This window comes from Vitis vinifera, chromosome 10, assembly GCF_030704535.1.
Source record: "Vitis vinifera cultivar Pinot Noir 40024 chromosome 10, ASM3070453v1".
Taxonomy (NCBI): Eukaryota; Viridiplantae; Streptophyta; class Magnoliopsida; order Vitales; family Vitaceae; genus Vitis; species Vitis vinifera.
Genome location: NC_081814.1, coordinates 23,820,779 through 23,844,576, shown reverse-complemented (window position 1 = coordinate 23,844,576; position 23,798 = coordinate 23,820,779). Strand labels below are relative to the sequence as shown.

General features: G+C 33.3%; 1 protein-coding gene across 2 annotated transcripts; it reads right to left on the bottom strand.

Moving 5' to 3' along the window:
• Positions 1 to 7,908: 7,908 nt before the first annotated feature.
• LOC100261347 (lysine-specific demethylase JMJ26) lies at positions 7,909 to 23,385 on the bottom strand. 2 transcript variants are annotated; one of them, XM_010657615.3, is made up of 13 exons: positions 21,472 to 23,385; positions 21,263 to 21,378; positions 20,888 to 20,987; positions 20,659 to 20,809; positions 20,280 to 20,343; positions 19,420 to 20,176; positions 18,663 to 18,992; positions 17,425 to 17,829; positions 16,842 to 16,914; positions 16,673 to 16,758; positions 10,342 to 10,461; positions 9,580 to 9,632; positions 7,909 to 8,336 (listed from the first exon to the last, which is right to left on the bottom strand). In XM_010657615.3, exons 1-13 carry the CDS (start codon positions 22,906 to 22,908, stop codon positions 8,258 to 8,260), a joined length of 3,771 nt encoding a protein of 1,256 aa, XP_010655917.1. In that variant the 5' UTR covers positions 22,909 to 23,385; the 3' UTR covers positions 7,909 to 8,257. The 2 variants fall into 2 exon arrangements, with proteins under 2 accessions (XP_010655917.1, XP_019077980.1); XM_019222435.2 differs by lacking the exons at positions 7,909 to 8,336; positions 9,580 to 9,632; positions 10,342 to 10,461 and adding an exon at positions 14,868 to 15,791.
• Between the last annotated feature and the right edge of the window lie 413 nt (positions 23,386 to 23,798).

Genomic DNA, 23,798 nt, shown 5'->3' with positions numbered 1-23,798 from the left:
ATATACAAAATAGATCTGTTTCAGCAAAACTTCCAAATATGTTCATTGTGTATGTTGCTCAGGATCATGAGTCATGCATGTTGCTGGGGTGGGGATACCCATGAATTATTGCATTATATATATGACAATGACAACTCCTTTTTCCTAAATACCTCCTTAACTTGGTATAAAATATGGTTCTATCTTCATGATTTCCATCATAAAGAGTCCCTTCAATTGTTTTTTTTTTTTAATTCAAAATATATGTAATAAAACTCTATTTATATATAAAAATAAAAAATCTCAGATTAGGGTTTTGATCTACTAGGCTCAGAATGGATAGTAGGGATAAAATGGTCCCTCAAGCTCATGGAATCATGAGGAGCAATGCACTTTACTTCTTGCCAAAGGCACTTGACTTTATCCTTAATTTCAAGTAAACCGAGTATTCCTTACCTGTCCTCTAATGAGAACATGAACAAAAAATGTTGATGTGACTGCTAACCACCCTTACTTCATCTGCCAACCAAGCTTCAGTTTGGGTATGTTTTAGACCTAAGGTCAGAAAAAGCAAGCCCGCCCTAAAAAGAAATCAAAGGTGGGGTTGGCCAAAACCCTAGACCCAGACAAACTGTAACAATCTATGTTTTAAAGTCTTTATGCTCATGGGTTGTTCATTCAGTATATCATGGCAGATCTAGGAAATGCTAGTAAATAATATTGCAAGTGATTGTTAATCGACAGTTAACCCCCTTTCTCACCAAGTAAAAAATATTTCTTCCCTAGTATCACTCTCCATACATCTTATTTAGCTTTACATAGGATATTACTCTTCACTAGAATATTCCTGCAGAATAATTCATTTGTAACTGCAGATGGAGCTTCCACACCCACCCGCTAGTTCTTTATTTCATTTTTCTGAATTATAGGTTATATATTTGATTTTGATCAATGGAAAAATAACTGTAGTTGTCAAATAGACTCAAAATCAATTAACATGAATCAAGCACAATCCACATTGACTGAGAGGACCGTAAGATTGTGGGTTTAATTCTCCGTCACAACATATAAATACAAGGGAATGCAAAATCTAAGCCATTTATATATATGCATGCAACTCATATATCCAAAAGAAAAGGTATCCTTGGGGCAATTCATAATACAAAGTTTGGAACATGACATATTCATGAAATCCCAGAAGTGGGCTGGCTGTTTTTCCTTTTTGGTGCAAAGCTGAAATTGAATATATGTTTTATACAATCTATATGTAAGCCTAATTGGGATGTTTAGTTGCTTGATTTTATCTATAGAGTCAGCTCCAATTCAAGATACAGTACTGTTTGAACGTGTTCACTGACTCTTTTTTTAAGAATTTGCAACACTAATGTTCACCAGTATACCAAATAAATAATCATATGATTCAATTAGGCACACTCCAAGTCTACTGTATCTAATTAAATCCATAAAAATTATCCCCACTTGTACGAACCATATATATCACAGAAGACAACCAGGAGATGGCGTTAATTCTAAAAGCTTATGTAATTCCCATATTTCTGCAAGATACAGTTAATTGATGACTTCTTTTCTCCCTTCTTGTGACTTATATTTCTCCTTTAATAGCACTCACTATATATTTAACTGGAAACAAAAATGTTTCTTTCATCCTGTCCTTTCTTTTCTTTTCTTTTTGTTGAACATGATGAGGATTGGATGTCTAATCTGCATTGTTTTCAGTCTTCCTGCAGTGGGAAACCCTAACCCATGTTAATAACATCTAAAGAAGGAAGCTAGGGTTACCAATCAAAATCTGGTCCCCCACACACCTGTTTTCATGCATTGATCTCCTCTTTATGTAGCATCATGAAATCCCTCATAGCCATCTTCTGCAAAACTTTTTCGTTGAACCCATCTCCCTCTCTCTCTCTCTCATTTCAATTTTGAGTGAAGCAAATGAGAGAGGGAGTGAAGGCATGATTATTGGAACAGAACCTCCCATAGAAAGGATAATAGGAACATATTGCTTTACCTAAAAATAGCCAGTGTTCCAGTGGTGGTCTGAGCAGTTTCACATCCACTTCACCCCCAACAGCTTCAGTTTCACATGGCCTTTGCAGACCTCTGAAATACATGCAATGTCACACTACCTCGTTTCACCATACCATACTCAATGGTTTTTATCCACCCATACATATCACTTGTTTGTGTGAGAAAGAGAGAGTGGGTAACAGACAATGAATTATGTTGTTATGCACTTCAAATCTTCTATTTTCCATTTCATGCTAAACTGCTTTTTGCTTTTAATTTCTTATATATGATATGTTGTACTTGAATTAAGTTCACTAATTACAGCTGTGTATATGTATATACGTATGTTGGCTTTGATAAACAAGAATCTTGCTACATTTGGCTGATGATTTTTCACTTCTTAACTTTTCACTTCTATTTTCCTGTTAATTTATAATTTGCTTTTAGCATATATAACTCGTTTGGAAGTACTCTTAGGTAATGTTCCTTTTTTTTTATTTAATTCTAAATAGAACTTAAAACTAAATTAATATTGTTTACTAATGTTATTAGATTGTTTATTTTTGTAATATTTTATTTTTATTAAGCATTAAAAAGTATAAAAAAAAAAAGTCAACAAGTTATTTTTCTCTATGTAGAAAAAACTAAATATTTTTGTTTTTTCTATTCAGCCAAAAATTTATAATAAATTATGAAGAAAATAGAAAAACGAACAACTTAAAATCCCCCGAAAGTAAATTGCTTTTAACATAAATTTTAAAAAAACAAACACCCTCTTAATTTAATAGTCCTTGTTCTATTGTCCAAATGACTCATTTTAGTCCTAAGCCCTTTTATTGATTTAATTTGGACATTTTTGTTGTAAATTTTGAATGACCAATGTATATTTGAGGGGATGTGTGGATCGAGATTTAGAGACAGGAATGTGGGTTTAGTAATGCATGTCCTTTCTTTTATTGAATCAAAAGATATGAACTGAGTAAATTCAATTTTGGAGGAGGTCTTAATCTGTTTAGCTCTTTGGAATATGAAAAGCTCCAATAAAGACATGAAGAATTTGAAAATGCATGATTTTTAAATAATTTTCTTTGGAATTTTTCATTATAAACCAAAGTATCTGATTTGGATTCTTCTTTCTTTTTTTTTCTCTTTTCCTTGTACATTTTATGATTCAAATGAAATTTTAATTTATAAAAATATCAAAAAACTAATTTCACATAAACAATTATATATAAACTATAGTTACATGATGTTTCAATATTAGCATTGAACATTATTTCTTTTTTCTGTTTTCTATTTTTAAAAATAAAAAATCATATTGAAAATGTAAAAATTCTTTTTAAAACTTCCTTTAAAAATATAATAACTTTGAAAAATTATTTTTACCATTGTGTGTAGATAGATGTAGCATCCTTCCCTTAATTGATTTTAGGGATGTTTATGTATTTTGAAAATGTAAAAAGGCTAACTCAACTTAATTTAAAAATATTTATATATTTTTTTAAATTTAAAAAGATTTAGCTTTATTTTAGGAATATTTATGTATTTTAAAATTTTAAAAAGCCCTACTTTTAGGGATATTCATGTATTAAAAAAAAATTACAAGTGAGATATTATGGTTTCTTTATATTATCAAAAATTGAAAAGTTAAAATACATAAAAGAGAGAGATATCCCTACAGAAGAGTTAGAAAGAAGAAAGTTTTAACATTTGTTTTATTATGTAGTTTAAAGGTGTAGATAAATTATTTCAAGAATTTGACTCCTTTAAGGGTTAATAGTGCAGTGAGTTATTTTGTAACTTATATATATTTTTATTTATTTATTAAAGTATCAAAATGATTAAATTCCATAAAATTGATCAAATAATTTTTTTTTTGAAATATGTTCTTATTTATTCATTGGTTTATTAAATAAATTAGGAATATAATGTGATTTGTGTGATTGTTATGCAAGTTAATTTTTACCCTTTGCAATTAATTAAAATGATTTTTTGAAAACTCTAATGATCATAGGCCCTAGTTAACAAGGGATAAGTTATTGACCTACATTATCCTTGATGAGGCTAATAATACAGTACAACCCTAACCAATAAGAGTGTTATTTGGATTAGAAATTATTTTAAATTTGATTTTATTTAGGATTTTTTTTATTTTTTTTATTTTTTTTATTTTTTTTATTTTTTTTACTTAAGACTTTCTTAGCTATGTTTGTTTTAGATTTTTTGTTTAAGGTTATATTTGGTTCCGGAAAGTACAAAGGAAAGAAAAAAAGTGTTAAGGAAAATGATTTTCTCATGTTTGATTGTCCTATAAAATATTCCAAAAAAAATTAAATATAATTAAAATTAATTAAAAACTTATACATTTTAAAATTATTTCATCTTTATATTAATGAGTTAAAATAAATAAAATGAGTTTGAAGTAGTAAATAAAAATAATTTATCATCTTTAACTTTATTTTTTATTTTCCTTCACTTTTTCTTTTCTTTTACTTTTCCTTTCTATTTTCTTTCCTTTGCATTTTCCCTCAAATTTTCCAAAAACCAAACATAGCTTAAGTATTCGAAAAAAATCATGAAATTTATTGTTCAAATATTTTTAAATAACTATGGTTTTAGTTTGATATGTGAAGTGGGCATGGTGCCCTCAGGCCTCCGGAGGTGTCACAATATATCAGTTTGCTTAGACTTTTTTTTTTTTTTTTCAAGTGACAAGTTTCCTTGTTTCTTTTTTTAATTTATTTTTCAAGTGAAAATTTTCTTCTTCTTTTTTATTTCTTTTTCAATTTATCATTCAAACGCTTAAAATAAAACTGTTATTTAATAATACTCAGTTCTCTACAAGATGACAATTTTTTTATTAATTGATAATTTTAATTTGAGGACTTAGAGAGTGTTATATTTACATGTACTATCGGCTCATTCCCAATCAATTATGCAATGATATGCACACACTATTATTTTAGGGATGGCCGGATTTTAATTTGAAGATATTCATAAAAATAAATAAATAAATAGATGTTGTTTACTGCTATATTATTTAAAGAGATTAAAATAAATAAATAAATGTTTTTTGTAATTACATTTTATATAAAAAAATTGCAAAAGATTTAAAAAAATGTGAATTTTCCAAAATTTTCATTTTGGTTAAAAGACTTTTAAAAAACATATTTCATTCTTTCGTTTTCAGTTTTGTTCATGTTTATAATATTTTCTTTTAAAATTTGAGAATCTTGTCATTTGAAAACCCCAAAATATAAATATACAAAAATTTATGACTACAAAAGGAAAAAGTTGGTTTTGCTTCACTAAATTAAAAATGTATAGGAAAAAGAACCTCAAATTTTATAAATCAATTTAAAAATATTTTAAAATATATACAATTTTTCATAAATCAGGTAATCATTTCCTAAAATGACCTTTATACTTGTTGTATCAATAACATCAATTAATAAGTAAATATTTAAATGTTTAATTATAAATAATCAATTTCGCTTTTAAGACTTGATTTTGGATTTTAATTGGTGTTTACTTATTAGTTGGTGTTATTGATATAGCAAGTACAAAAATCATTTTAGGAAGTAATTATCTGACTTATAAAAAGTATATGTTTTTTAAAATATTTTTAAATTGATGAAAATAAAACCAATTTATAAAATCTAAGGTTACCTTTTCATGTATTCATAATTTCATATAAGGGTGTCATAGTTAAAATAATAATAATAATATAAAATAAAAATAAAAATTAAATTAAATGGATGAGTGAAAATGAATTTGACAGGTGGGAATGTTTGTTATTTTGGGGAATGTTTCTTATTTTCTTTAATAATATTTTTACTGTTCTCTCAGCAAATAAGTGGATTGATGATTAAAAATGGAAAATAAATAAATATATAAAAAATAAGAAGAATTTTTTTATTTAGCTTGTCACAACAATAATGAGAATCATCTACAAGCTTATACATTTTTTAATTTGTCCGGTTCCTTGTATAAAAGTGAAATAACATCGGAAAAACATGCAAGGAATAATTCCTACTTTTATTTTTTATATTTTGCCTTTTTACTTCCTTTTTTCAATCTATTTTCTCTAAGGTGTTTTTTTTTAGTTAAATAAAAAAAATTAAAATATTTAGTTGAAAAAATCAAAATATTTGATTTTTTTTATTAAAGAAGTACCTATTAATATCAATCAACATAACTAAATTAAACATATTAATAAGAAGTTCACTTTAATTATTTATTGGTTGATATACTAAATAGAAAAAATTAAATATTTTAACTAAATAAAAAAATTAAAATATTTTATTTTTTATATTGAATTGAAAATAACTTATTAATATTAACTAATATAACTAAATTAAACCTATTAATAATAAGTTTACTTTAATTATTTATTAATTGATATCAATAAAGTACTTTAAATTCAATAGAAAAAATTAAATATTTTAACTTTTTTCATTAAATAAAAAAAACAAACATCACCTCATTCTTTTCATGATAAAAAAAAATAATAAGTTTTGCCATTGATGATATAATCTTTGATGGGAAAGAGACCCCTTTGGATTGGATGGAACACAACTTACATTGGTTTTCACAAGTTATAGAAAAGAAAAGAAAAATAAGAACAGATCACTGAAAAAGAAGGTAATTTTTAGTAAAATAATTGTGAATGAAATAAATTATTGCATTTAATTCATTTTTTTTTTTAAATCAAAATTATTGATTCATTCCTGGAAAAAAAAAATGGTATTTTGATTGAATCTTAAGACAAGGCAATCAGCCTAACATTTGTTCCACAATTGGCTAAATAGAAATGGCAATGGGACAATGGGTATTTTCAAGGACCAATCCCTCCTTTTATGGTTTCAGGACTCATCCCCAACCAACCCTTACATCCCTTACAACAACCAGCCCAAGGCACTAAACAAACAACCTAATTTGAGGTAGCAAATTTGTCTAATGAAATTAGCCCCAAACTTCAACCACAGCTGGGCTTTTATTCAGTTTCTAAAATTGCCTCACCATCTCTTAACCAAACTGGCTCTTATCATCACAGCCTGCTTCACTCTTAACCCAAACTCAAACTCCTCACCTTTCAACTTCTCTAAATGACTGTTCCCAATAATGTTGAACCCTTCTTCCTGGCTCCCTGCCATCTGGGAAGCCATTTTTGGGTGTGGTGTCAGCAGGAATCAAGCAAATGAAATTAAAAGAGAAAGCAAACACATGAGAACACAGCTAATCATGCTTACTTTTGCCTTGGTCTCAATAACTTTTTTCTCCTCATGACCCAAAATATTTATAAAAATATTCCACTACTTTTCCTGTCCTACAGAGAACCATACTTTGGCAAGGAAAAATATCAACATAAGAAATTTGAAACATTTTCTGATAAAGATAATAAGCTCCTCTTAGAAGGTGAACACACCCTTTACCCTCAAACCAACTCAGACTGGACTTATTTAAGCACATTTGGGCACTAAAAGTAAACTGCAATTGACAAATGATCTGAAAGCATTAGCTGCAGAAACCATACACAATATCAGGATTGCACATTTGGGGGAAATTTGGCATCATATACACAATGACAACAATCCAAGCAGACATCTATACAGGTCTGGTATTTTCCACACGACACTATCATATTAAAAATATCCAACCTAGCAGGAAAATGAGGATTCCAATTTGGTGGTAGAGTTCTGGTGTTAAAAGTTTATGGGAATTCAAGTTTTTATGCTCAGTTACTTGCATACAAGCCTCTCTTTAGTACAGACCTCTCTTGCATAAATAAACGTATAATTTCCAAAAAAACGAAACTGTTACTAGTTGAGATATAACCAAATCTAAACTTCCACCATTTACAAGCACATTAACTCATCAACTCTCCATTGAATTGGGATCTTTTTGGACTACCAATATACCATATTCTTTCATTGCTATGAATATCAAAATGATACAATAAACATTCATGTTGCCATCTCAATATAGAAACAAAACCAAACAAAATTGCCCATCCCTGCTGCTGATCTAGGTAATATACAAAACATGAAACAAAAATCACCACATGGTAATGACTTCGTAGATGGAGAGCAAATATTTCAGCATAAAGGTTGGAAGAACAAACGATGGCACTCTCAGCAAAAAAAGAGAAGAAACTGTCACTGGCATCTTCACATGAGTTTGAACAGGACTCACACGCTCATTCTAGCTCTAGTGTAGATGGTGGGACAGGTGATGCTGGGAGGGGGGCTCATCCACGTGTCCGGCTCTTTTTTCGTCTTGTTTTCTTGACTTTCTTTTCTGGTCCCATTATCTCAACTGTCTTCTGCCTGAGGATCACAACAATTAACGAAATGTTTGTTTCAGCACAAATATTCAAGGCAGCAGACCACATAGGGCACTGTAGTCTATGTGAAAAGACCTCTTACACAATCAGGAAAAGCAGCAGTCAAACAACAAAATCGCCATCTCTTCAGAATATGCAAAATCATAAATAAATAGAAGAAAGAAGAAAAAACTCATAACGGGATCTCTCAAAGAATAGGAAAAGAAATAACTTTGCCTAATATCAAAAAAAAAAAATGGGATAGCTCAAAAAGACATGACTTGCTCTGGATTCTTAAGATAAATCTAACAGCTAATTGGAGTCATTTCCCAAACATTATATGAGCATATTCACCAGGAATCATGCTGCACTCTGGCTCAATAGGATATCTAGTCAAAGAGCATTCAAAAATGAAGTACACTAACTGCTTCAGGAACATTATTTGTTCATTGGGCTAAGTTTAATTCATCAGATACTGTGAAGTCAAACCCAAAAAAAAAAAAAGGAGAGATATGGAAATGAAGCAAATATTTTCAAATGCAATAATACTTACACTGTATCTCCTCATCACATTTCAAACAGACACCAGAGCAATTGAACAGCAACACAATGGACTAATTCCATCTCAAGCTGATGAATGTTCCAGAAATTGACACAAATTCCACCTTCCAAGAAACTTTTAGATTGCCCCAAATTGTGATACTGAGGTCTACCAATGCAACAGTGCTGTTTGTTTGTAAAAATTTTCAACTTTCCAATTTTGAAGAATTTAGGTGCATGCTAGGAATCTAACTTAAGCAGTGCAGTAAAGTGGGATATAGAAGTCTATAGATTGAGCTGTTTATGATAAGAGGCACAATACAAAATCTTTTATTGCATTTGCTTATATTTCAAGAGACATGGGCAATATGCCGGTCATCATTGGTTGATGCGTGTTACCAGTAGTGATACATGTCTTAGCAATGGTAGTTAAGTGTATTACCAGTGGTTGATACGTGTCCTAAGTTATTACATAGGCACTTGCAAGCATCAAAGGAGAAGTTGGGAGCAAGGATAATAAGCTGTAAATGTAATCAAAATATGCTAAAACCAAAATGAGAATTTCTTTTCATCTTTGGGCACAGCTTATATATCAGAAAACAAAGAACTTGGACACACCAGAAAGAAAGAAAATATAAAAGTTGTACACAAAAATAAATATATATAAAACTTTCATGCCTGAAATACCAGATTCAAGGATTTCTTACGGATTCAAAGTCTTCAAAGCATTATACACTGCATGAATAACCATTTTCTTCACCTGTTTCAAGTACAGCAGAAATCAGAAACCCGTATATCTAAAAGGGTACAGTTAAATACTTGGAAAATAAAAATTTTCACAAAGTAGAGAACTAAAACAAATAACGCCAAATCCTAGTTATTGGTACTGCAGTACATGTATTGCAATTAATCCCCTGGATTAGAATTACATTGATGCACACCAGAATTGATCATATACTTTCCTTACAAGAACAGTGATCTTGAAAGAGTGTGATTCTCCTATGAAGCTGTACAAGTAGTTTAAGTACTATAGTACAAGACTCCAACCCATAATGACATATAAGGCAAACAAGAAGGCATGCAACTTGATTATCGTAGCATCAGCAGAGGTGGTAACGAAGAGTTAAAGGTAGTTTCATGGTCCAAACAGGCAAAATGATGGTCATGCCCGCATGGAAATGATGCTGGTGGTTCCAACAAAACATGCTGCAGTTGGTGCAGTGATGTCCAAAAGCTGGTAGCAGCTAAGGTGTAAGGATTGTAATTAACAATGTGATAACCGCTTTTACTAAAATTATAGAACACTATAAATTGAATGTGAAAAAAATATGTAGAGAGAAACAAAAAGAAAGCTTGAGTATAATGCTATCAATAGGAAGCAGACATCAACATTTCCTATCAAAGACATCACTGGCAACACAAGGACAAAGAGTTGATGACATATTATAGAAAGAAATTAGACAAAGTACCTCCAATTTGTCTTCTTTAGCCCTATGATTTTGGGGAAGTGTGCGAAATTCTTCAGTCAATCGAACGCACTCACCAACATTTTCAGGTGAGACAAAATCAACTGCAACCTTTATACATGACTGTTGAAATAATAACAGAAACAAAAAACCAGTAAATTGATCTGATCAATATATCTCAATTATATTATTAAAAATAAATAAAAAAGAAAGAAAGGAAACAAATATCAAACCCACAAGTGGACACTAGCAACGAAACAGGCTTTCTAAGGTATCCGTCATCCAAAACAACAATTTTTAGTATTTTTAGTTAAGATAGAAACTCATTTAGAGCAACCAAAATTTCAACATTTAGAGCAATAAAAAATTGAAATTCAATTCTCAACCTTTTCATTTTGTTAGACAATATGTTTATAAACAGAAAAATCATCCATTGAGCAATCAAACATCATGTCCAGCTAGTTCTTTAAAAGTATTTGTAATCAATAATGACAATTCACAGCAGTTATTAAGGTTAAATGGTTCAAAATATTAGGATTAAAATACCATAATCCCATTTTTCAAAAGTGACAATAAACGAATGCAAAAAATTAAAGCACAAAAACATACTAGATTTATAGCGGTTCACTTTCAATATGAGAGTTACGTCCACTTGCAAGCACTACAAATTTTCACTATGATGAAAAAGAGAAATTACAAGAAAATCACAAATGCCTCGCTCTCTAGGTTTCTCTCCGCGTTTTTCTATCTCTCTCAATTACATACACAAACTCACCAAGTCGACTACCTTAAATACAACAAAATTAGGGTAACCAAATTACATGTGTAAAATCTCCAAAATACCCCAACATAAAATACCCTTACAAAATTTTGTGCAATCCACATGTTGTTTCTATATAGGATCAATCTACATTAGGACAAACATTGTCAAGATAATAATTAGACTTTACACATCTTAATACAAAATACCAACTATTCCACATTTTAAGATTAGAATCAACAAAAAGAACCCATGTTTGGGTGGGCTTCATGCAACCAAACCAATGTCTAATGCCATTCGGTATTTTGTTCCTAACACAAGGAACTAAGACTTGCCCATTGTAAAATTACAATATCATGATTTTAAATGAAAGAAAAACCATCAAAAAATATGTACCAAGTGTTCAACACATCAGCCAAGTGTTGTCATCATATAAAGTAAAATTTTTTATTTTTGCAAATATAGTCTTGTTCATAAAATAGTGTAGAATGGGTCCAAAAGTTTTCTAGAAGTGTCAACAAATGTCTCTAATCCCACATAACAAAGGTCATTGATGGAATTACATGTTCTATTTAGTGGAAAAACATGTCGTATATCCGAAACTCATCAAGGCATCTTGGCCTTTAATTATGATATAAAATATTAAACTATTTTTTTCTTGTATCAGAAATGGAGAAATATTATTGATGAGGAACAAAAGAACACAAGCAAAGATGAGACATATTTCATGGGGAGAGAGAACTAGAAAGCTAATGCCGGCCCACCAAAAGACCAGCCACCAACTAAAACCAAGCACATGAAACGGGGGCATAAAGATTGCCCTCCAATCCAAAGATGTGAAAATTATGCAAATTTCCTTGCCAAGGAAGCTCAAAAAGATATATCTTGGTTACCCTTAAAAACTTGGAATTCCTACCAAATAGTGGCGAGCATTACAAACAAATACTTTTCCTGTTACCCTATCAAAACCTTAAAAAGAAATTATCACCATGTCTTGTGTCTCTTTCAGAACCACACTAAATGCCTATGGAGAAGCTTAATTACCAAAGATACCTTCCTGTAGGGTACTTTAGCAAATATGGTCCTTAGGCTTGTCATTGTCCCAACCAAGGATGCATCTGTCAAAACTCATAGCAATATAAAGTCTCCTACTAAGAGCACATCATCATAATTCACTTTCTTGTGACCAGCTATCCAAATGAACTTAGCTAGTAAAAAAGGGGATGGAATCACCTTTTAGGAAAAGAAAAGGAATTACTTAAAAGAAAACAAGAACCTATTATGTCCAAAGACCAATCTCATCCAAAAAGAGCAAGGGTGGGGGAATGACAAGGAGGATCTCACAATATCATTAACCACTATGGCTTTTTCACAAATCAAGGAGCTAAAAATGGGAGTTCTTACAAGTAAAAAGGATTTGATAGGTGGGTGTCTAATTTTACCATAATTGTAAAAGGCACGCTTACAGAATGGCTAAGCCCAAGGCTCAACCACTTGTTAGTTATAAGGTCTTCCTTGTCAAGGCATACGCCTTGCTGGAAAGGCATGCCCCTTCGATTTTGTTTTCTTTCTAAACATTTTTATTTTTAAATTTTCTAATTGTATATTGAAATTTGTGTAATTTCATTATTATTTAGTTAAGTCCTTTTAATATTTGGAATCTTGAACTTTTTGTATAGTTTGAGGATATGTCCTTTGTTCCTAGAGTAATTACAAAGTACCCATACATAAACCAAAAGCAAAAATGAGTTCTTTCCTTCTCTACAAGGACATGTCCACAACAGGGCTAAAATGAAATTGTCTAAGAGAGTTACAGTAGTTTAAACACAAACACAAGAGGATTTACCTAGCATATCCAAAGCATTAGCTACTATCTCAAAATGGTGTAGCCCTTCGTTTAACCTTAGTTATGGTAGAAAGAAAACCAAGCCACTAGAGAAATCAATATAATGGTTTGAATCACTTGCATATTCATCCATCCTTTACTTCCCAAAATCATTTTTTTTTTATAAGTACACAAATAATATAATAAAAAAAATAAAAAATAAAAAAGGTTGAAACTCACTAACATACGCTCGAAGTATACAAAGGAAACCAGCTGTAAAGAGAGAGGGAAAAGAAGAGCAAAGAACAAAACCACTTGCCCACAACTACTTAGCTCCTAACCAATGTACAAAATCGATTAATGACAAAGGAAATCCTTCTACATGAGTCCTAACAAGGTCCAATAAGGAAAACAAAAGAGTAGACTTAAGTGTTTGATTCAAAGTTTCTACATCTTCAAAAGTCCTCAGATTTCTTTCACGCCAAATGAACAAAAAAAGTCACAAAGGGGCAATTAGCCAAGCTTTCTTCCATTTTTTTCCAACTTCCACTCTAACTTAGCAATGTCAATCTAACCAAAGAATGCATCACCCGCTACAACCCAAATAATGAGAAAGTCAATTTTCACAAATAACCAATTGTGACACCATGAAGAAGCAAATGGTTGATGGACTCCTCTATTTTACACAAAAAACATTTATTTACTAGAGTAGTCCCCCTTCTTTTCAATCATAAGTTCCAAACCAAATCTTCCCAAAATCAATTTTAGTCTTTTCTATAATGAATTGTGCACAAAATAACTCAAATTTGTTTCTAAGATTATGCCCTTTGGGATTACCCTTTTGAACTTTCTATCTAACTAAAAGTTCCACATCAAAGTTGTGTTTTCATTTCATAAATAATCTTATTTAATTAATAGTTTATTTTGTATAGATAAATAAGAATAAATAAAACATATAGCATCACCTTGAAAGAGGTGAACCCTATCATCAAGAAAGAATAAAAGAAAAAGGAAAAAAACAAATGAAGGCGAAGAATAGGAAAACAAGTTTAGTCCAAACATTATGCTCTCTTAAAACACAAGAAAAGACAAGTTGCACTAATAGTTTTAAAAAATGCACTTAAATCGTGCCTATGCCCAAGGCACAACCACTCTTTAGAGCACCTCACCTATCAAGGCATACGCCTTGTTAGAGAAGCATGTTTGGCCTACTTTACTTTTCCTTTTTAAACACTTAATATTCTTAAAATTTTCAATTGGATATTGAAATTTCTATGGTTTTTTTACTACTTTGTTGAATGCTTTTTTAAAATTCTTGAAATCTTAAATTTTTTATTGATTGGATTAGATTTTAGATCATACTTTATAAAATTGATGTGCATCATAAAGCACTTTTCACTTCTCTCAGGCAAGTGACTAGTGTTGCACCTTGCTCCTAAGGTGTAAGAGACTTTTGCATCTTAGGTGCTCCTTGCACCTTTTAAAAATCTGGCTTCACTTTCACAATAGAATAAGTAAACCATAAAAATGAAGTTGTTGATAAGAAAGAACATCAACCCTTTTATCCTTTGAAGATCCTCCTATTGTTTTGCTCCCTTCAAATACCCCATTTCAAACTTAGAAGTGTTAACCTTCACTTTCCTTTACCTCTTTTGAATGCCACTATCATGTCAACAATAAAAAGCTTCTTTCAAAGAAAAGGTTAACAACTCACATGATAAAAAACAAAAATAATAAGCCAAAAAAGAACTAGCCTCCTTCAAATTAAAGAGAATAAGATATGATGATTCCCCTCAACCTATCAACACATGCAACAACATTAATTCCCCAAAGTCCTATCCCTCCTAAATTCATCTATGATGAGAATCTTCTCCGGTTGGGTATACATAATATATATATATATATATATATATATATCATAGTGAATTCAATACTTACAAGAATATCATTTAAAAGAAAGCTCCAGATATCTTACAAAAACAGTTATTTGCAATATGGCCTATGTGAACAAAGCCACCATGAACCACCAAATTCATAGATAGTAGTGGGTTCGACACTTCCAAGCAGACTGGCCAACTAATGTAGCCAAGAAAGAGATGTCTTCTACTTGGAAAGTAATAATTAAGCCTCAAAATTGTCATGATACTCTAAGAGACCCTCAAAATCATTCTTAGTTAACTAGTTTCCCATTATGCTACCAGCAAGTACGTTAGTCTTGGGCTTGACTCTGCTTGGACTAACAAATTGATTGCTAGTCCACCAGCTATAGAGAGCATTATAATAGCTTTTAATCCTCTCTCTCCCATCTGCAATGTACAGACTAAGGGAAATTATGATAAGCATGGTAAGGCATATAGATCACCCAAGCAACAAGGAACACCACATAAACTTTTAAAGGGTCAAGCCTAGTCAACAACGCCTCTGACAAGTTTAGGCAATGGTGGGACCCCACATCATGCACCCTAGAGCTGAACTACTAAAGATAAGTTTCTTCTGTGCCAGGAATTTCTCTAATACATCTAGACGCATGTTCTACATGCCCCTGAACACATCTATCATTTTACAATAGCCCACAAGCAACCCACAGAGTTCAACCTGCTGAAGAATTCTGTTTCTCTCACCACAAACATTGGAAAATCCTTCACCAATTCAACACTTTCCAATTCCAATTTGAACTAGCTAAAGCTTGACCAAACTTTAATACGATGAACTTGAATAGAAAATACTCAGCTTGGTCCCATGCAAAAACTTCCTTGGGCACTGTTATATCCTGCAATAAATAGAAACATCCTCCACTCCAATATGGGTTTCAAGTTGAAGAATTTGCCATCCACTTCTAGTCCAAAGCTCAAGAAACACCACAGACTACTGAGTATCACAAATTTGATCTGGACTCAATTGTTTGAATACAAACCTTCTTAAGGTAAAAGCATCCAAACAAAAATGATATAGCATCCGTATCTAGATGCTATGGATTCACATAAGTGGAAATTTGTGTTTGTGCATGTATGCATGAGCATTCAAACAAAATTGATATAGTATCTGCATCTAGATGCTATGGTTCACGTAAGTAGAAATTTGTGCTTGTGCATGTGTGCATGAGAATGGATTGCAAGAGAGAAATTTAAAGTTAAACAATTTCCCCTCAACTACTAGTCCCAACCTCAAGATATTCCACAAGCCATTTTATCAAGTATTAGAGATTTCAATGGTCTCAATTGTTACAAAGCCATAAACATCCAAACAGCCTGATAAAACATGTGGATTCAGATGCCAAGAGAGCCACATTCATGTGCACCATCAAGTTGATGTATGTTGTGGGCATTGAAACCTAGGAAAAGGCGTATGGGAGATGAAAACTTCAATTCTGTGATGTCATAAATACTAAGCAAGCAATTTGAATAATTCACAATCAAAGTTCAAGACTAGTCCATTAGTACAAGAGACACATGTAGTTGTGATAGCAAATATCATCATCCCTAGATGCCAAAAATCATCATTGCAATTTGGCAAATCCCTAAAGACCAACAATTATCATTGTTTCTTTAAGTCTATAATAATCTGCCTCTTCAATTTTCTTAATTAAATAATTTGATTTATACCGCTCCAGTTTCCTTAATTATATGATGTGATTTATGTTTTAGTTGGGAAACCTAATATGCATCACAGAACAGTTTTAAGGGAAAGGGAATGTGAACAGAATAACATCAGTCATAAAAAATGAAAAATCCTCAAAATTTTATTTTTACCTTTAAATTTCTAACTTGATGAGGACAACCAGCAGGAATGAATACTGCATCTCCGAGATTTTGGACAAAAGTCCATGGTTCAATTCCTGCATAACAGCAAAAAAGGAGTACAACCATAAGAAAGACGGTATTAAATGCAACAAACCAAAATGTAATATTATATACAGACCATATTCATCCTTGAGCTTCCTTTTATGCTCAAGAGTCAAGTAAAAGGTTTGGTCATGAATAGGGTGAACAACCTGTAGCAAAAAGAAAACAAGAATTGTAAAAACTTACATCTATATATGATCAGGGGAGTACATATATCAGATTCCAGCATGAAAAAATAATATATAAGAACACATGGCACTCAAGCATGCATGTGGCATCCTTATTCTTTTGTTTGGGACATGAGCTGAATCTATGATCTACAAGGTTCATCAGTCATTTATCATTAGGATTTTAATAAACAGAATACCATTTCTTCAATATCAGTTTCCAGTTCTTTATTCTACTACTCCATTCAAAAGGATGTTTGATGTCTTAAATGAATCAAACAATGAAATAGAGTCAATCAGTAGTGCCCTGCAGAATCCCATTATTATGATATAAAACAACATAGTAGATTGGACTATTTAAGCCCACATGCATAAATAGAATAAAAAGATAATACCCAAAGCAAAGAACCACACAAGAAGTAATCATTATTATAATTAGATGTTGGAATTGAAACAGCGAGTGATCATAGAATTCATCAGGCGAGCTATTACCTGCTGCAGTGGAAAACAATGTATGTGCCTGAATTGCCTAAAGTGCTTCTTAAGATATTCCTGCAGCTTAGGAACATCTTGTCGACGGAAAATGTCCCAAAGAGCACCTCCCTCTGCAGGTTTCCCCCCTGCCAACCTATTTCCTGAAATTGCAGAAGGTCCACTAATCTTCTTACTTCCATCTTGACCCACTTCTGCTTCTTCATTCTTTTCAGAACCTCCTGATATACTTTGGGGACCACTGGATGGTGACGGTTGCTTCTCCTCAACATCTTGGTTTTTTGTCTGACTATCTTCCAGATGCTCCTCCTGATCTTGGGCACTATGCTGTGCTTTCAACTTTTCTATTTCAGCCAGATTATCAGATGGAAGGGTTGCCTCAGCAGTATGAGTTAAAACATTAACCTGAAACAACCAATTAGGATCTGAGATCAAAGAAAAGGTATGCAACACTTCATGAAACTAGGCAAAATTAAGTCCCTATATGCATCCAATGAAAGAGGATAGAAACATAAACACTCGTTAAAAAACGAAGGGAGCAACACCAGATGTAGCGTTTTCATCCATTATTTTCCATTAACATTTGTTACTTTTTAATGATCTTGTAATTGATTCTAAATAATTAATCAAATACTAGTGGTGAAAAACAAGAATAGTTATAGCAGTAGATAGCATATAAAATAAAAAAATAAAAAAAAATTTCCGTTATTCCCACTCTTACATACCTGCATACCAAAGCAGTTGAGAGAACTATTATGATGGCAGCTTGGCAGCCATTTTATATAAAGAGTGTAACAATTCTATCCTGAAGAAGGCCTACCCCATCTTATTTTGGTTTTAACTTGAGCTAGGTGCCCCTGAGACAAGCATGGATTTGCATTTGACTACTATATTTGCAGCTTTACATTCTATAACAAAAATATCTGGCAGGTTGAATAATGATGAGGCTATATGAAATAAAGTTAGATGGCCACTGTGCATATTAAGAAGGAAAGAAAAAGATTGTGCAAAGATGCAATGTGTTTGGGCCTGTAAAATACTTCCAGCTGGTGCTTATCAGCCCAGCTGAGTGAGGCCTCATCAACTTCATCTTTTAGCTGATGGGACAAGGGGAAGAAGAGATGGTTCTTTGCAATCATTACTTCCTAACAGAAATCCTCGAGTAGTGAATGCTGAACAGAACGGACAACAACAATGAATTTAAAAAACACAGGAATAAGAAAAGAAACTAAGCATACTGCATCAGACATATCACAATGAAGCTTTGTTACAGAGTCTCCACGACCCAGCTCCTGAGCAACTCCATATGCTATATATGTCTTGGGCCCCAAGTCTGGCTGTAGACTCCCTTTTGGCAATTTGACAGCAAGATTGAGAATGCCATCAAATGGATGTGTATAATCTTTAAACGGAAGGCAGCTAACAAATTCAGCATGATGGCGCGGTAAGCGCTCCTTGAATAAAGTAGAGGGTGGCCAGTCTTTCAATTTAAGTATCTGAGGCCACTTATAACTATCAAACCGACCATCCGAATATCCTTTAAAAAATTGATGAATATTAACTGCTACCTGCATTTGTTACAATATAAGATCATTAATTGAACTTGTTATATAAATTATAGAAAATTGACAACCACATTTAAATATCTACTGGATCCAAGACAGATTTTACGAGAAGAATATAATTGTTTGAAAGTAGTAATAATAAAGAACAATAAACAGTGTAAAATAAGCCAAATCACAGGTTTGGTGTACATCCAAGCGACTAACTTATAGAAGTCCATCCCTGAAGAACAATTTTTAGTGATTTACAAAAGTTAGTAATCCCATGTTAAGTAATAAAACAAAAGATCCTTAGCAAATGAAGATTGAGAATGGTTAAGAACCAAATCTGGAATTAAATGAATATTGATTAGAGAAGCAAACATAGAACAACTAAATAGTAATGAATCACTCTGGTTGGAGACCGACTGGAAAGACAAAAGATAGGAGGCACCTCACACCAATCCAAGCAATCCATGGCTGTCACTTCCAAATGTTGAGCATGATTGGTATTTGTAATCTGACGAAATGCACGCCACATGACCATTGGCTCCCAACTCAGACCAGATGTATTTTCAAGTACATCTCTTACAATTATTGGCTCGCCTCTGAGCCAATGCCACTGGAAATGCTTTAAATCCTCATCCTGAATATCAGTGGCTTTTGGGCAGTACAAATTGTTATCACTGGAATCATCTCGGGAAGCTCCTTTTCTTAACTTACTGTTGTCAGTGTCATTGTCATCCGCAAAGTTCAAACACGAGCAACACTGTTGAGGGTTTCCAGAAATATCCATAAGTTTGTTACTGCTTGCTATTTCTTCTGCTTCCATTATCAACCCCAAAACAAAATTTTCCTCTAACATACATCTCAATTCTAGTAGTCCCTGCCCACAACCACCCAAGTTCTTTGGAGGGCAAGGGATGCTACCATTTTTATTTGCTTCCCACCCAGACATTGACTTAGCATGATCCTTAGGGCTAGCGTTAGCAGGAAAATTCAATTTTCTCTTTCTCCTTGAAGACTCAGGAAATCTAGACTTATCACCATGCAAGTAGCCTAGTCCTGGGGAGTCAACATGCACAATCACTTCCTCCTCACCTCCCTGCAGGTGGCCATCACGAATCTCCCGGCAGCAAATAAGGCAGAGATCATAAGAACAGTTGGGACAGCTTCTGTGGAAGTCAACAATAGAAGTTCTACAGTTGTCACTGCAAGAAAATATAAAAAATGTTAAAAAAAAAATGGAACACTAGATTCTTGAAGAGTAAAGCAATTGCTGAGGGGACAAGTTATTCCTGGAAAAGGCCTTACCAGTATGCACGCTCATTCTTGTTGCAAACTACACGCTGTATCTTTAGCTCTGATGGAGATAATCCTACCACAAGGAACACCAATCAGTATCTAGAAAACAAAAATTAATAACTGCATGTAAATTGTATAAGAAGGAAGCTAAAATAGAAAGAACAGATGAAGATGCCCAGTATAGTTATTGACCCAACTAACTTGCAGAAAGAAGAGAAGAAAGCCCCACTTATATAGTGACTTCCAAATGGCATGGGCAAATCCATTATGTATCTAACAGAGCTTGCATTTTTTCATTTTTATCACAAGTAAATGGGTTGCAAAACAGAAGTTGCATCCCAAGCAAATTCTAAATCCCACCTGCCATAAGGCCCATAAGGAAAATTACCTTGTATCTTAGCCTCAATCTCCTTCTCAAGCATCTGTTCTTGATTAAATTGTTTCAAAAACGGGACAACTGCTTGTAGCAAATACCTAGAGTGCTTAAATTTCTCCTCATCACTGAGCTTCATTTTCAAATAGTCCAGTTCAGCCATTTTCTACAGAAAAGCACACAGAATAAATCAGAATTCCATGATTAAGACATCTTGTACATACCCTCAAATAGAAAAACTTACTTTAAGGGATCCATCACATCTTAAGCATGCTTTGCAATTGCAGTTCCCACTACAAAACGGGCAAGACTCAGCAATTGCCTCCTCTGACATGTGAGGATACCTACAGAGCAGAGTAGGACAAGGTAAAAGAAATAATTGATTGGGTTACTTTACTCGAATGAAGGCACAAAAATGAAAAACGTAAGCAGTCCAAATGCTATCTTTATAGATGAGATATAACTACAGATGAAATTGAATTAACTAAACAGGGATTGTACTTACCAGAAGCAAATATTAATAGAAATCCAACTATAGCCTAAAACCCAGTAGAGTAAAGCTAAAAAAATCAAAATGAAACAAAATTAAGCATTTCCAGAAGTAATCCGAACAACTTACCAAGTTTCTAAGCAGGGGATACAAAATCGCTTCCTCTTGCATTTTCGGCAGCGGACAACTCTTCCTTTGTCATTTCTCTGACATTGATGGCACATTAAAGACACCTCTTCAATCCACTGTTGAATCCAAAATCAGAAACAAAGCCACATATCAAAAACATAAACTAGTAAAGAACAATTAGGTAAATTGGGGCAATAGAAGAGCCTTACTTTTGGATCCATCTTCTCCTTACGTGAAAGTTGTTGAGGTACTGAAGACTGAGCTTTGGGAGCCCTCAGGCAATAACCATCACTCATCAAGCTCCTTTCTGAGGGCTCTTTCTCCTTCTCATCATCCAACTTCCCCAATGCTTCATCTTTTGACTTCTTTCTCTTCTGTGTGATTGTCCTTGGCTCAGTCTCGTTCTTGGAAGAGTTTTCTTCACCATTTTCATTTCCAAAATCCTCAGTTTTCATATCATTCTTAGGAACCGCAGGCCCTTTTGTACTCTTTTTCCCTCTCTTCTTCTTAGGTCCTCTTCGAGTCATCTCATCACCATCTTCAGTGTCTAAATCATCACTTTCTTCACCTTTCACTGCCATTGAATCCTTGTCTCCAAAATCTTCCTTCTTTGTTCTAGTTCTTCCCCGTTGCCTCTTCACAGAAGGTTGTTTATCTTCATCACCAATGCCACCCATTTTCCTACCTTTTTTCACCTTTTTTTTACCTCTCTTCTTTACCGCAACTCCATCATCTGAAACCCCACTTTCTACGTTTTCTTCACCATCTTCTTCATCTTTCTCAATCTGGAGATCATAATTTCCCACTGATTTCACTTCTTTTCTTGGCCTTAGGCTACACCTCCTTGAGGTAACACCTCCATTTTCATCAACACCCCTCTCTATCCCATTCTCATTTTGCTCAATCTCCTGCAATATCACACTTTTTGGTTTTCGGCCGCGCCTCCTCACCAAGACTCCAACATTTTCAGAACTATTAGTTTCTTTGCCTTTCTCACCTCCTTCTCCACTTTTCTCCATCAAAACATCCTCAATTTCCACGTGTTTTAAATCTTCTTGAGCTTCTGAACTTTCATTCCCACTACCACTTTTGCCTTTCTCATCTTTTTCTCTACTTTTCTCCGCCAGCAAATCCTCATTCTCCCCAGATTTCACATCTTCTCCAGCTTTTTCACTTCCTTCGTCTTCACGACCACAGTTTTGAAGGCCTTCCCTACCATTTGCTCCCTCCTTCGCAATCTGCATATCCTGATTTTCTCCCGATTCTACATCTTCTCCAGCTTTTCCACCTCCTTCATCTCCAGAACCACCACTTCCCACGCCTTTATCGCCATTTTCGCCGCCCTTCTCCGCCGCCAAATCCACATTCTCCCCAGTTTTCACATCCTTCTTAGACCGACCGCGCTTCCTCGTCGGACCTCCTCCACCTTCAGAACAACCACCAACACCACTTCCTTTCCCTTTCCTCTTCACTTCCGCCTTCTTCCCCGGCTTCCGCCCACGCCTCTTCTTCGGCACAACTCCTCCGTCTCCTTCCACCCTCAGAACCTCCTCTCCTCCTCCGCCATTCTCCGGTGCTTCCTCCGACCTCGGAGGCTTCCTCTCACTCCCTCCATCCGGCGAACCAGAGCTTCCGTCGTCCCCCATTACGCTTTCTCCCCGGAAAATCAGGATTCCGTCCACACCAGATAAAAAAAAAATCAAAATACTAGAGAGAAGAATCTGACATAAAAACTTCTACAAACACGCTAAGAGAGACTCGTAGTACGGAAATAATAACACAAAAGCGCTTTTGAAGATGTGAGAGAAGAAGACAGAGTTTGTAGAGAAAAGAACTGTTGAAAAGTAGAACTAAATGAGAGCTGCTTTTGAAGAATCTAAAGAGGATGCCTTTTTTCACACGGCTAAGACTAAGAGCTGCTTTCGGAAACTGTGGGTACAAATTTGAAACGTCCCCGCCAATAACAAAGAGGAGGGAATACTGTATGGATTTTGGGTACAAAAGGTGATGGGCCGTCTGATTCTCTGGGGTGTTGTTTTCTATGCCACGCACCCACGCGTGTGAGGTTTCCTCTTCTTTGCTGTGCAGAGAGTCGGACTTGACGGACAAGATAAAGATTTGGAGCGCAGGGTTGGGAAAATTTGCGGACTAAATGAGAAATATAGGAATTATTATAGAAGATTCCCAACTAAATGAGTAGTGTAGGAATCTGCTTTAGAATTTATTTTTTTGACATATTTAATAATATAATATTTTCTTTTATAAAAGCATTGAATTGAAAATCCTTGTAATTGCCAATGAGTTCATTTCTATTTTAATATGTAGTATATAAATATCATCCTTTTTTAAAAATAATTAATGAATTATTTTGGAGAACTGGTGTTTGAGAAAAATTTTCATTCCAAAAATAAAAATAATGAATTTGTATAAATTTTTATCATTAAAAAATTGTTTAACATCCAAATATTGATTTTAGGGATATTTATGTATTTTAAAATTAAAAAATACCTACCTTAAATATTTATGTATTTAAAAA

Coding starts and splice junctions, on each gene's coding strand:
- LOC100261347 (XM_010657615.3), bottom strand. CDS start 22,908: ATGGGGGACGACGGAAGCTCTGGTTCGCCGGATGGAGGGAGTGAGAGG. Junction 20,810..20,887: donor GATGTGATGGATCCCTTAAA/GTAAGTTTTTCT, acceptor GCTTTTCTGTAG/AAAATGGCTGAACTGGACTA. Junction 9,633..10,341: donor CTAAAGAAGACAAATTGGAG/GTACTTTGTCTA, acceptor TACTTGAAACAG/GTGAAGAAAATGGTTATTCA.